The sequence below is a fragment of the Bos indicus genome, chromosome 3, assembly GCF_029378745.1.
Source record: "Bos indicus isolate NIAB-ARS_2022 breed Sahiwal x Tharparkar chromosome 3, NIAB-ARS_B.indTharparkar_mat_pri_1.0, whole genome shotgun sequence".
NCBI classification, from domain to species: domain Eukaryota; kingdom Metazoa; phylum Chordata; class Mammalia; order Artiodactyla; family Bovidae; genus Bos; species Bos indicus.
Window position 1 is genome coordinate 110,457,325 of NC_091762.1, and position 13,717 is coordinate 110,471,041.

The window sequence follows — 13,717 nt, forward strand, 5'->3', positions numbered from 1 at the left end:
GCCTCAGGTCTCACCACAGATAGCTCCTCTGAATTTTCCTGGAGTGATTCAGCCAGGCTGAGGGGATCTCATATTCCAGCCACGCTATACAGACCCCCTCATAGAAGCAACTGCCTAAGTCTTTAGGAGTTGCCCTTTGCCTTCTCTGTTTCCCCTCTAGACTTTAAGCTGCTTGGCGGACAGGGTCTGACTTCATACTTTTCAGGGACTTCAGGGACTCCATGCCAAGGACACAACTTTGAGTACATCCAATAGATAAATCAATTTTGCTATCTATGCATAGCCAACCACAGGTAGGTACTTAGAAAATGCTCAACGAATGCTTGTAGGCTTGAGGGCCTAGGGGGAGAAGGGTCTGTAGAGTGTGGACCTGGGACTGGTCTGGCTCCAGCCTTACAGCTTTGGTTCAGGCCTGGGGAGGCAGTGGGTGCTCCAGTCCAGGCCCCAGTGACGCTCTCAGATATTTCCCCTTCTCACTTGGCATACAACAGAAATGAACAGCTGGCTGCCTGAAAGTCACATTTGGCCTGCAGATGTTTTGTTGGGGTAGTGATGATTTAATTAAAATATCAACATTCAAAATCAGATTTCACATTAAAAACAGATTTTTGACTTCTCTTTAAACACTGGAGGAGGTGACAGCTAACTTGGCAGCAACCTGCTGGCCTGGAGGGGCAGCACTTCATTTGGACAAAAGAGCACAAGTTTCCCCTCGCCCATCCAGGCCTCACCACATCAACATGAGTTTGCCACCTGCTCTGCCATTGAAGGGTGCGGGCTGAGAAGTTGGATGGCCTGGATGGAGCCTTGGCTCTGGGACTTACAGGCTGCAACACTTTGAGCAAATCTCCTGGCACCTCAGTTTCTTCAGAATCGGGATGACATTTGCTTCATTGGATTCTTGGGGGGACTGAATGAGAGGGCACTTGTGAACTGTGATTAGCAGGGCATGTGTGTTGTGAGCTGCTGGGGCCCGGAGGGAAGAAGGTGCAGGACAGACCACACAGGAGCTGTTTTGTCACCAATGAACATTTATTGAGTGTCCACATTGCACAGCTTTGAACTTGGTGATCACAGAACGCACTGGGGGAGGGAAGAGGGAAGCAAGGGGTCAGGTTGGGGGGTCCCCTGGGTTTGTAAGAAAGGTAGTCCCTGCTGGAGCCGCCAGTCGCGTCTCTCGGCAGAGAGCAATCATCAGCGGGGGTGGGAGTGGAAGCCAGGCACCACGATGGCGATGGGGTGCAGTCACTAGGGGAACATGCGGATTCTGGGAAAGCATCCTTCCGGCTCCTGGCTCCAGCCAGGCCAGATGGCACCAAGGGGACAGGGATCAGGTGCTCGGGAGTCCAAGCAGGGATAAGGACAGGCAAAATAAATAACTCCCCAGCCCCCACTGTCACTCTGCTGCAACACGACACAAAAGCTTAGAGACCAGGGCTCAAGGGCTCCTGGGTCCCCTCAAGGAAGCTCACATGGAAGGAGGTTTCCTGACCCCCCCACCAGGCCTGTCTGCCCCAGGTTCCCCCGGAAGGTTGGGGCAGTTCAGACCCTGGATCACTGAAGCTGACAGGAAGAACTGCAATGTCAACGGCCTGAGCCTGCTCTCTGCCCAAGGGGGCCAAGGGCAAGAACCAAATGGCCAATTTAAAGGACGTGGACCTGGGAGGCCAGAGGGGCACCATGGTCTTGGGGAGCCCACGCCCTGGCCGGCAGGGCGCATGGGCCGAGGCAGCCGGCTCCTGCCAGCCCTGTCCCATTTGGGGGCCTCTCTCCTACGAGGGAGCGAGACATTCCGCCAAAATGACACCTAGTGCCCACCCTCTCTTGGGGCTGCTCCCACCTCCCCCAACCTGGCGGGGACAGCCACGCTGATTTCCAAGTCAATCCCTGGCCCAGAGTGGGCCCAGGGGGCGTGACGCAGTTCCTTACACTTGAAGAGTGGGCGCCATGCCCTCACCCCTCAGAAAAGCCAGAAAGCTGGGGTGTTTGGGGGGGAAGTTTGGGGAGGGGGGTCTAACTGGGGGGCTTCAGGGGAGATGCCTCCTCCCTCCTCCCTCGCTGCCCACCCCCAGGTCTGTCCCCAGTGGATGCCCCCTCAGGGCTCGGCCAGGCACTGCTCCAGGGCGGCCATGCGGTAGTGGCTGGCAGTCTCCTCCCCGGCCTGCAGCCTCATGGCCTCCCGGCACAGCCGGTTGGCCCTTGCCAGCTCAACCAGGACGCCCTGATAGGCAGCCACCATCTCAGGCTTGACAGAGTTGGGGCTGACGCTGCCCAGCAGCTGCAGCAGCTCCTGGGGCCAGCGGGAGCGCAGGGCGGCAGGGGCCAGCCAGGGAAGCAGGGGCACGCAGCCCGTGAAGGCCTGCATGCCCAGGAACCAGAGCTCCTGCAGATCCGCCCAGACGCCCTCGTAGTCGGGGGACAGGGCCAGCACTGCCTGCTCTGAGCCGGGCGTGGCCCGGGCCACGTGGGATTGCGACAGGAAGAGGATGGCAGCTGCGAAGAAACCTCGGGATGCGGGCGTCCCCTGCAGAGCTGGAAGGCAAGCAGGGAGAGGGGCATGAACCAGAGGGGCTGGCGGCCTCACCGGATCCCCCCTGCCCTTCCCCCCGTCCTGGTGGGACCTCAGGTAATTCACTTTCTGGGTCTGGTTTCTTCCCACGAGTAAAATGGGGCCAGTGGTGCTAATCTTAGAACTCTTGTCATGAGAATGAAATGTAATAATCTTGGCACTCTACCTCGTGGTCGGACCCTGCTACAGTCTGAGTGGTGATGGGAGCTTCTGCTGGGCCCAGCCCTTCAGCAATGAGGGGGGTGTGGCAATTTGGTTCTTAGGCCAGAAGAAGGTGCCAGAGGGGACCATGGGCTTGGCTCACTGGCCTGCAGGGCTACTATGCCCCTTGCACTGCAGACGCTCTCCCGAGGCTGTCGGGCTAACCAGCACTGGGGGCTCTACTCAGGGGCTGTGGAGACGCAGCCTGGATCTGAGGGAGCTCAGGGCGAGAGGGTCAGGTAGGGTGGGGTGGGGCTCCTGATCCACTGGGACATGCCCCTCTTCCAGCTGCCAGGCACCCTACTGGGATCCCCCTGCACAGGGAACAGAGGCTGCTGAGGATACGGGCTCATTACACTCTGTTCCCAGGCATCTGTGCAGCTCCTCCAACCTGACAGATGGGGTACAGGGAACAGGCGGGGACACAGGGACCCAAGCAGACACCCACGGCCAAAGTGGGAGACACAGAGGGCTGGTAGGGGGCTGGAGCGGATGCCCCCCCAACCTGCACACAGCCAGAGTGAGGCGCGGGCGGGGAGGGAGGGACGTGCTGAAAGAGCACTGAAGCCTGTCATGAGGGAGGTGAAGCGCTGAGCAGAGAAAAACCTCAATGGAGAGAAGTCGTGTTTCTGACTCAGGGCCTGGGTGGGGGCGGCTCCACCTTGAAAACACAGAATTCAGATTCCTCGGGCTGCTGGGGGTTCCAGGTGCTTATGCCTGTGCCTGAGAGCTGGCCTGTACTTACACCCACCAGGCCTTGCCTTCAAAGTCTATAGAAGGAAGAAGATGTTATTATCATGCGGGGAAGAAGGGTGGGGCGGGGCGGGGGATGGAGGTGCACTTCAGACATTGATTGGAAAATTCTGTAAAACCATTTTCAGAAAAATGATGACTTGTGCCCAGAACACAGCCTGGTCTTCTGCGTCCACCCAGGCATTCCATCTGTTCGGACTGGGTCCCCAGGGGCTTACCTGGAGAGGTGCTCAGGAGCCGGGCCATGAGGAGGCCCAGGGTAGCCACGTTGGCAGCCAGAAGCAGCCTCCCCTGCTGCTGAACCAGTGAAGGCAGCGACGCCATCAGGGTGTTCATCAGAGAAGTGAAGCAGGCATCCCGCCTGGGGAGAAAGGGAGCAAAGACGGGAGGCAGGGGATGAGTGGACCCAGACCAAGCCCTGGGGCAACCTGGGCTCCCAGTTTCACCAGGCCAGGGTTTGGCAAGGAATTAGGCAGCATGGTGAACAGTTAACTGTGGGCCCCCTTCTGCAGCATCTGGGGAGCACAGACTGGGTTATGGCCGGAGCAGGTAGACATACACGCCCAGGGGGAGTTCCACACATGCCAGATCCCAGTGCGGGGTGGCTCTCTCTATTCCAAGGCCCTTTGGTTCTAACGTTAACAGGAACCCATGGGCCCAGGGAAGCAGAGGAAGAGACCAAGACTGCAGCAAGTCTGAGCAGGGTCCCTGCTTCCTCCAACCTCCTCCCCAGCCTCACTTGATCAGCCCTGGTGCAGTGACCACGAGGTTGAGGAAAATGTGACAGCAGGTCTGCAGGCCGATCTCCACGCTGTCAGGCAGCACTGAGGTGTCGTGGCCGGGGGAGGTGAGTTCCCACTGTTGCAGGAAGTACTTGCACAGAAGGGAGGGGGCCCCCTCCTTGATCAGGATCTCCCGGGGCCCATCCTCGACGGTCAGGTGGCACCAGCCGGGCAAGAGGAGCCTGGGGGGACAGAAATGTGAGGGGTGAGATGAAGGCACCAGGATTCCCTTCGGGGGGGGGCACCCCATCAAAGAGGAACAGAAGTCGGGGAGAAGGAGAACATGTCCTTGTAGGCACTGTAGAAAGAACACAGACTTCGGAGTATAGGCCTGGGCTCAAACCTGGGCTGTGAGTGTGGGCACGTGACCTTAACCTCTAGGAGTCTGCTTCCTCACCCTGAAGACGTGGATGAGACTCCTGTCCTGGGGTGCTGGGAGGACCAAGTTTTGGTAAAGGGTGAAATAAAATGCCTGGCAGGCAGCGGATGCTTAATAAGCTGGAGTTCTCTCTCTACAGAACAATCTGGGCTTGGCAAGTGAGACTTAGGAAGCCCAGGTGTTCTGTGGGAACAATCCCCCTCTACTCCCCCAAAAAGAAAGAATACCAAACCCATGCCCCAGTCAGGAAGCCCAGCACACCCGAGTTTGGGGAGAGAGGAGGTGTCCCTGTCACAACCCTTCCTTTAGAACATTCTGGCTCAACAGACCGTAAGCACAAACTCACCGGAGCGCGTCCCCGGGCCAGGTGGGCCCAGGGGTGGTAGGGGAGATGGCCAGGGTGGCCACCTGCTGGGAAAGGTCGTTGGCTTCCTCGGCCTCCTCGTAGAGGGTCTTGGCATAGCGGACAAGGAAGGGCAGCAGCTGGCAGACCTCCTTGCGCAGGGACGAGGTCTCCTCGGCCAGCCAGGCACCCAGGATCCGCACGGAGGCAAACACAAAGGGCTCCTTCTGCTTCTCTGGCCCTACCTGTTACCAGAGGAGCCCTGAGATGGAGCAGAACCAGAGACCCTCCCCTGCCCGGCCAGCACGCTGGCCGGCCTGGAATAACACAACTAGGAAATTCTGGCCTGCAAGCTCTGCAAAGGCCAGCCCTTCGGGCCCAGAACCCAGCACATGGCTGGGACACGCTCACTCAACAGGGGCCTGGCGCAGAGCAGGCCCTCCGCGCAGGCCTGCTGAGCCAACTGGACTCCAGAGGACACGGCCCTGCACTCGCTGGCACTCAACCTCTAAAGCACCTCAAGGCGAGGACACCCACAGGTCCACGGCTAAACACTCCCTCTTGGTCAACACCCAGCTCTGACCAGGGGTGATCGCACATACCTCGTGGAGGTGGGAGGTATGGGGGGGGAGGCCAGGCCCTGGCTACTGAGGAAACATCCCTACTGGTGGCAGTGGTGCGAGTGGTGGGAGAGAAGCCCCGCTTTGGGCTAAGTCAGAAAGAATGAGACCATGAGAGAGCTTGGTGTGGTAGGTGGGAGGTCAGGGGCTGAGTTCAGTGGCTGGAACAGGCTACTAGAAACCAGAGTTCTGAGTGAAGCCCCATGGGACAGGAGAGCTGGACTCTCGGACAGGAGCGGGGAGGGGTGTTGGGGGAGGTGATCAAATGGGAGTTGGGCAGGGAGGTCAGGAACCGGCAGCCTGGCTCCTGTTTGTATGTGTACGTGTGTAAGACAACGCTGCAGCCTGAGCAGGACAGGCTGCTTCACTAGAGTGTGTGTGGATCGGGGGGAGGGTTGTGAGTGGGAGGCTTCTGTGTTGTGTGTGCGTGTGTGTACTGTGATGTGAGTGCACATATGGTGTGTGGTGTGGTGCTTGTGTGGAGGCTCAGGGAGGGAAGGAGGGAGGAGGGAGAGGGAGGCTCGCCACACACTACTCCCTGGAGTGCTGCAGGATCAGCCGTACACCCAGGGCCGAGGTTTCACTTCGCTCTCTCCCTTGCTCTGGCTCCCCGCTGCACAAGCCCCTCTCCCCCTTCATGCCCCCCCCCCGCCCCCGCCCTCACCTGCTGCAGGTAGTGGATGACAGCCCCGATGGCCTCCTTCATGATGCTCACAAGCTGCACCTTCTGAGGCTCCTTAAGCAGCGACTGCTCACAGCGGGTGCATTCCTGGATGCCCAGCTCCATGAGGGCGTAGCAGGCGGTCACCACATCCTCTTTCACCTCTGTGCCCGTCTCTTCCAGTGCCAGCCGCACCTCCACGCATGCCAGGTTCACCAGCAGGGCCAGGAACTTGCTCCCGGAGTTGCCCGCTGGGATCCAGTCGGAGCCGCAGGCGTGTGCCAGGCGGGCGGCCAGCTTCAGTGCAGGGTTGCGCTGCCAGGAGCTCAGCTTGCTGCCCAGGATGCGTGCCAGCCCAGCCTGCAGATCCCGGAGGCACTCAGAGGGCACGGTTGTTGGGGGCAGAAAGAGGGGCAGCAGCTGGCAGAGCTCAAACTTGCTGGCATCCTCGGCTTTCTGGAAATCTTCGCTGAGGCCCCGCAGAACAGCCAGCAGGTCGGGCTCCGCCTCCTTCCAGCACTGTGTCTCAGCAGCAGCCAGCAGCCCCACCAGGAGTGCCAGGGCCTGGTCAAAGCCGTAGCCGTGCCCTAGGTACGCCTGACACAGGGCAGACACGGTGCCTCCAGCAATGAGGTGTCGGGGCCCACGGGGGGTGCCTGCCACGGCTGTCAGGCACTGGTAGGTGTCATCGACCATGGAACGGCGGGCAGCATCGTCAGGGTCCCCCCGGGCTGTGAGGAAGGTGCTAAGGATGGGGATCTTGTTCAGGACCTGGGGATGGGCGGCTAGTTCAGGGTCACTGCAGAAGCAGGCCAGCAGGGCCACGCCCAGGGCCCGGAGAACGTGGTCGGGGCAGCCATCCGGCGCCTCCTTGGTGGTCAGGAGTCGATTGGGGAAGGTGAAACCGACGGCATCAAAGATCCGCCGCCGAGTTTTGGCATCGATGTCACCTGCTTTGACTGCCTTGGTCACCTGAGGGAAGTATGTGTGATCAGCAGGATGGAAGGAAGGGCTGGCAAAGACTCTGCCCTGCACTCTGGGGGTGGACCATCAGCAGGACTAGGTTATGTAACAGGACTCACTCTGGGGTCAGGAAGCCTCCCAGAGATCACCTTATCCAGCTCCTTGCTTCTCCCCTGAGGCAGACAAGTGTGGCCTCTGGGATCCCTCCTCTAGGAACCCTGCAGAAGGAAGGTCCAGTCCTCCTCAACTGTTCTTCCTGTCATGTCGTGACCCCGTTAGCTGGAAAGTTCTTGATGTCTGAGCTAGAGGCCCAACATCTGAGTTGCAAGAGGTTGGAACTCAAGTGTTTAAAATTCTCCAAGGACTTGGGGTCCCTCTCTAATCACTCCCTCGAGAAGTGTCTCATCCATTCCCGCCACCTTCTCAGAGGAAATGGCTCCTGTGTCTCGCCGCTCTGCCTGTCAAAACATTTCCCCTTACATTTCACCTAAACACCTCCTCTGCTGCAGTGTGAGCCCTTGACTCCGGAGCCGTCTCCCTGTTGCCATGGCAAACAAGCAGGCTGTACTCCCTCCTCCCTTCACCCCCCCACACACCAGCCCCCCCTTCCCAGCACTGCAGCTCCTGTTCTGCTGTCCCCAGCCTGGGTTCTTCCAATAGGGCTGAGCCCCAAACCAGCTCCTTCATCCTCAACCTACATACCCATTCTGGCCATCCCCAGGGACCCTTTCCCAGTCACTTTCAGTCCTGCGACTCTCCACCTCCAGAACATGCATCCCCAGCCATCAAGTATTCTGCACTAGTTACTACCTGCTGCTATTACCCTATGAGTCAGCTCCCATATGCTCTGGGACGCCCCAAAGAGCAGACCCAGGCAGCCTCCTCCAAGGCTTCTAAGAGCCACAAGCTTTATTCACCCTGATTTCCCCCTTTGCTCCCATATGCAGCGGGAGCAAAAATGAGTCCACAGGTAGGTGCCTTGGACCTTCTTTGGTGCCTCCAGGTTTACCAGCGGCACCTATATATCCCTGGGGACTTGCTGACCCCATTCCTAGAGGGCCCAACCACCCAGCCCTTCCCACCTCCCAGCTGTCAGTCAGTTCCTTACTAGCAGCAGGGCTGCAAACTGCTCGCTGTCATTCTTGGCCTCACGGAGGGCTCCCAGGTAGCGCTCCAGGGTGGGGTTTCGGCTTTCTGCCTGGTTCAGAGCTGGCTCGCAATCCGAGGCCATGATGCCCGCCTTGCCCAACTGTGAACACAAGAGGGACTGAGCATCCCTCTGCAGAGGAGGGGTGGGGGTGGGAGTGGAGGAGGGAGGGAGGGATTAGCACAGAGGGAGGAGGATCAGGAGGGATGGACTCCTCAGGACTGACCTCCCGTGGGGGAGCCCCTTTAAGGGGCTGGACCCTCAAGTCCTTAGGGATGAGGAAGGGACCCTGGTCCAAGGTCACCTCCAGAAAGTGGGAGAGAAGGACCACGCATCCTGCTGCTCAGTTGGACAGCTCTCCTCAACAGTCTCCTGGGGGCGGGAAAGGGCTGGCCCCACTGCTCCGCTGCCCCTGGCACCAAAGGCCAGGTTTTGCTTCCCTCCACCAGGCGTACAAGGAGTGGTGAGGACGGACAGGGAGGAATGGAAACGTACATGGTGAAGTTCGATTATCCGGACTCAGGCTGACATGAGGGAAAAGGGCATGCTAGGTTTCCTTTCCCCTCCCTTCTTTAGAAGACACAGGACACAAGCTTCAGTAGAAGTGAGGGCGCAGGGCGCTGACCCAGGGAAGGCTCAGAGGCCCCTCTGGGGACGCCACCCCTACAGCCAGGGCTCTCAGTCGCCCCCGCAGGCTCTGTGCCTCCTCTCTTTTCCCTCCCTCGGGCAGAAGCTGCAGCAGCAGCAGCAGCAGCAGCAGCAGCAGCAGAATTAACCCCTTGCGCTCCCTCTCCTCACCCTCCCCATCCGGCTACCAGCTTGTGGATGCCTGCAGGGGCTGGAGAAGCAAGAAGGGGTCCCGGGTAGCTCCCAGGACAACGGATAATCCAAAAGCCGGATAATCGAAGCGGGGCCGCTGAGATGGGGAGATGAGAAGGGGAGGAGGGTTTCTGGCGGTCACCACCTGTCCCGCCGCAGCCAGGTCACAACACGACATTGATGAAGTCACGACAGGGCGGCGATGAGATCACACTTCACGATGGCGCGGTGATGTCACGGAGAGATCACGGCAATACCACGACATGGGACAGCCCCCAAAGATGACAGGGCAAATTTTTTTTTAAAAAAAGATATAGCTATATGTTGAGAAGGGCTGTGACAAAATGGAGTCTCGACAGGGCACGGTGATGTCGCGATAGGGTCCCCGGGGTGTGTCGGCATCGATCCGCGCCGGCTCGGAGCGGCCCCGGCTGGGATGGAGGGGAGGGCCTGAAGGGGGCTGAGCTCACCAGGCTGCGGCCCCGAGCGGCGAAGTCTTCTCCGAGCGCGATGCTCCGGGAGCCTGGGGCCGCTGCTCACGCCGCGTAGCCCACTCCAGGCTCCGGGCTGCTGCAGCTCCACCCCCACCCCCGCAGCGCTCTCGACCAATCCGCGGCGGCCTCACTCCAGGCTCCAGCCAATGGCACGGCTGGGCGCTAAGCCGTAGGGGGTGCTGCCGCTGCCGCCATCTTGCTTGTGGGTATTGCCCGAGTCTGCGGCCTGGGGCTCGCGCAGGGCGGGCGAAGGTGCAGACCGCTTCTGGAGAGCGGGAGGCGACAGCCTGGGGACCCAGGTTCCTTCGCTCGTGCGTAGTTCTGCCCTCCAGCACTGCCCCTCCTCCCACGCGGGCTCGCGGCTAGAATTGAGCTTCCGGGGGGGCCAGGAGGGCTTGTTTAGCATGGAGAGTGTGTTTCCGGGTTGAGACCGGCAGGTGGGAGGGGGCGGCGTTTCCGGCCGTCGTCGCGGTCCAGGGCAGCTGAGGCGAGAGCGAGCTGTCCGAGTGGGGAGCCCGCATTCGCTTCTTCCTTTTCCTCCTCCTCCGGGTGAGGGGAGCGGAGGTTGGGGCCTCGACCCCATGGACCGGGAGGAGGCGGAGGCCGCCGAGAGCCGGGGCCCCGCTGTGTGGCCCTGAGCCCCGGTAGGTGGCCGGGGGCGGCTGGCTGCCGGGCCGAGGACCACGAGCCCATGGGAGGGGCGAGCGGGACGGGCTATTTCTGGGGGTGCGCTGGCCGGGTGTTGGGACCCGGAGGTGGCGCTCCTGGCCCGGCTAGGTCAGCCAGCTGCTTCTGGCTTTGCAGGTGCCGAGCTGGAGTCCCAGGCTGAGCCCATTTTTGGGGGGGCCCGAGCCTGGTCCTGCTGTTCCCTCCATCCCCTGACAGACAGACACAGCGACCGGCCCCGAGACGCTGCTGGTCTCCTTCCTTCCTCGCCCCTAGTTACTGTCTCTTGTGTGTGTTCTCCCCACCAAGACAGCACGTTGATGCTGAATAGCGGGGGCGGGGCTGAGCACTACTTGCACCTTACGTTGCGAAACCTGCCTTATTCAGGACACTGATAATTATGCCCCCCAGAGGGGTCCTGTAGTGGTTGCAGTGAGCACAAAGCTGAAATGAAGGAAGTCGAGAGAAAAGACCGCGGGCGAGATTCCAGGAAAGCTTTGCTTCCGTTCACCTCACAGTGCTTGTGCCCAATTGACGACAGATGCAGTTAGTGAAGAGTATTAACTGACTCTCCTTGTGCTTTCTGGTCTGATTAACAGACTGGAAGCTAGGGAACGAGTTGGAAGGACGACCTCCCAGAACAATCTGTTCATTTTTCCAGCTATTTGGGAAACAATGTCTGCAAATATAAGCAAAGCTATTCATGGCAGTCTGTTCTGTAACTTTCCCAAATATCCGAGACTTTTTTTTTTAAGAGCTTTATTCTTGATTACTCATACTAGCTGAATAGGCTGTTTCAGACGTGCTCTGTCGTTGTTCAAACATCTTATCGCTGGGTACATAAATGGAGTTCCACGTATGTAGCTGACAGACTGAACTATGATACATCCCCCATCAACCTGAAGTATTAAGTAAACATTACCCCCTGCTCTGTCTGAACAGCTGCTGCAACAGAGAGTGCTTTTATTTCGGGTGTACTTGTAACGCCCTAAATGCCAGAACTCTTGCTTGCTTTTCTAGATTTTCATTTGTCAAGTATTGTGGGGGTGTGTGTTCTCTCCCTGGGCTGTTTCCCTTTGATTCTGTGACAAGCCATTTAGATCTTGGTGTTGTGTTGTTGTTCCTGCCTCTGGTCAGCAGGCTTTGACTGGACCCTAGCAGAGATTTGTGCCCTTAAGCAATTGTAGGTTTCAGAGGGAAGACTGATTGGGAGTTCACAAGAAAATAACCGCCTCTGTCTCCTGCACGGTTTGTGAGACCTTGCCCTTCTAATCAGCTTGCCAATCCGGTGGTGTTTATTACTCCCATTTTCAAAGCCTATTCATTTCTTTTATGCTTCTATCGCCCATCTGCCACGCTATTGATGACAGGTGTTGAGTCACCTTGAATTTAAAATCCTTTTGTGGTAGGCAGTAATGTGTTGGGTAAGATTGATACACACGCACTCACATGCACATTCACTCTTTCTGTCTTGGGAGGCTAAGTTGCTGGATATACTTTCTAACTTAGGCTCCACTTCATAATCCCTTGAGCATGTGTCTGGCCTGCACACCTTTCTGTCCCCTGCTCCCTAACATACAATGACAACCACTAGAAATAGGAATGGATGGAAGTGAATGAGAAAGAGGAAGACCTTCAGATGCTTAAGGCTCAGTGAAAACTTTTTCTTGGGTGGGCTGTACCTTAGTTTTGCAGTTCTGTGTGTGTGTTTGTTTCCTGATATTGATATACAACCCAGACAGTGCTGGGCTAGGGTTGGGGGTTGTCAGTCTGTGCCATTTTCTAGATGTGGATGACAGGTGCATATTTAGTACAGAAGATTTTTGAATTGCTTCTTCAGAACTCAGTCAACCCAGCATTAGCTGCCAACATTTATATAATAATTTATACAATATAGGGAAGTTGTGTAAGAAGAAACTGATGGAAAGTCATTTTTTTTCTTCTAAAAGGGACCTGTCATTCAACCCATAGATTCTGGATGCCTAGTACAAAATAGGGGTTGTGTAAATACTTGTTGAGTGGATATATGAATATAAGTCAGGAATTGCTAATGATTCTAAGGATCCTGGAGGTGACATCAAAGTATAAACTGGATAGATTTTAAAGATAAGAGTGGTGGGGACAATAGCAAACTGGAGAATGCATGCCCTACCTAATGACAATCATATTAAAGCTTTCTAAAAACATAGCTAGAAAAACCTTCAGATCAGTTTACCTGTGGTGCTCCGAACTCTTCTTTTCATAGATAAAAAAAACAGTATTTGGATAAAGTCACAGAGCTGTTAGCAGAGCTAGAACTGAAACTCAGATCTTTTTTTTCAATTGGGTGCACTTTCCACTCTTCCACATAGATGATTAACTGTTAGATTAGAAAATAATGGAATATAAAGTGTTTCAGCTTTACAGTGGATTCATTTCGTATCCCTTGCTATGTTTTTATCCTGATAATTATAGGCTATGTCAAAGCTCAGGTTTGAGATTTATAGACAGGTATGAACAGTGAAAGACAAACTTGAAATTTCTCTTCTCCCTGATCTGTCACACTGTCTAGCACTCTGCATTTCGAGGAATCAATTATTAATTACTTGGCATATAATTTCTTCTTTTTCTGTCTTTCTAGTGGACTGGTTCTGCCTGTCTGGAAGGCCATGGAGAAGCTGGGAATCAAGCCAAGCCGTGCTTCTTGGCTTTTATCAAGATTTTGTTGGCAGACGTCTGTGAAGCAGTTGAAAAGCTTGTACCTGTTTTATTTTTGCTTCTGCTTCAGTGCTCTGTGGTTGTCAACAGGTACCATTTTCTTTAATATTTAAGATTTTTAAAAAGGGTATTTTGTGTGGGTCTGTCAGTTCATTTTAAAGACTAGTAAGAGCCAGAAGAGGTAATTGATAGAAATGGTCACCCTTTTGGTGAACACTTGGTTTGTTGTGTTTATTTGTTTGTCTGTTTTGTTTTAGACCAAAATTTAAATTGGGTTCTTTCTCTTTTTTCCATTTTTTGAAAAAAAAATTTTTTTTGGCTTGCTGCCACATGGCATTCGGGATTCTTCGTCCCCCACCAGGGATGGGACCTGTGCCACCTGCAGTGGAAGTGCAGTCTTAACCGCTGGGCCAGGGAAGCCCCTGGGCTCCTTCTCAGAAAAGAGAACTGGCATGATCATTTTGAGATTTCATGAAGATGTAATGAACAGATAAAGGTTTCAAAGTTAGACCTGGGTCCAAAAGCTGGATGTTTCTTTCCACTTAATAACTACAAAACCTTGAGCAAGTTACCTGTTGTCCGTAAGGAAGAATAAGACCTACCTCACAACTTGATTTAAAAGA

General features: G+C 56.1%; 2 protein-coding genes across 13 annotated transcripts in view; one reads left to right on the forward strand and one right to left on the reverse strand.

Annotated features, from left to right (window-relative positions):
• Positions 1–1,013: 1,013 nt before the first annotated feature.
• Positions 1,014–9,821, reverse strand: NCDN (neurochondrin). 7 transcript variants are annotated; one of them, XM_019957866.2, is made up of 8 exons: positions 9,708–9,811; positions 9,383–9,450; positions 8,380–8,520; positions 6,312–7,280; positions 5,031–5,272; positions 4,263–4,487; positions 3,742–3,884; positions 1,014–2,532 (listed from the first exon to the last, which is right to left on the reverse strand). In XM_019957866.2, exons 2-8 carry the CDS (start codon positions 9,413–9,415, stop codon positions 2,096–2,098), a joined length of 2,190 nt encoding a protein of 729 aa, XP_019813425.2. In that variant the 5' UTR covers positions 9,416–9,450; positions 9,708–9,811; the 3' UTR covers positions 1,014–2,095. The 7 variants fall into 7 exon arrangements, with proteins under 7 accessions (XP_019813425.2, XP_070642965.1, XP_019813428.2 ...); XM_070786864.1 differs by having other exon boundaries at positions 8,380–8,550; XM_019957869.2 differs by lacking the exon at positions 9,383–9,450 and having other exon boundaries at positions 9,708–9,821.
• A 97-nt stretch (positions 9,822–9,918) lies between these two features.
• The window catches only part of KIAA0319L (KIAA0319 like), a 97,148-nt gene continuing 93,349 nt past the window's right edge, over positions 9,919–13,717 (forward strand). For 5 of the 6 annotated variants that reach the window (XR_011565940.1, XR_011565939.1, XM_019957864.2 and 2 more), the window contains exons 1-2: positions 10,240–10,375; positions 13,018–13,184. Coding sequence is in view for 4 of the 6 variants with exons in the window: in XM_019957864.2 (XP_019813423.2) it covers positions 13,046–13,184 (139 nt within the window). In the remaining 2 variants the exon portion in view is untranslated. Of the gene's footprint in view, positions 10,043–10,239; positions 10,376–13,017; positions 13,185–13,717 lie in introns of those variants that run through there. The other variant, XM_019957863.2, reaches the window with a different exon arrangement.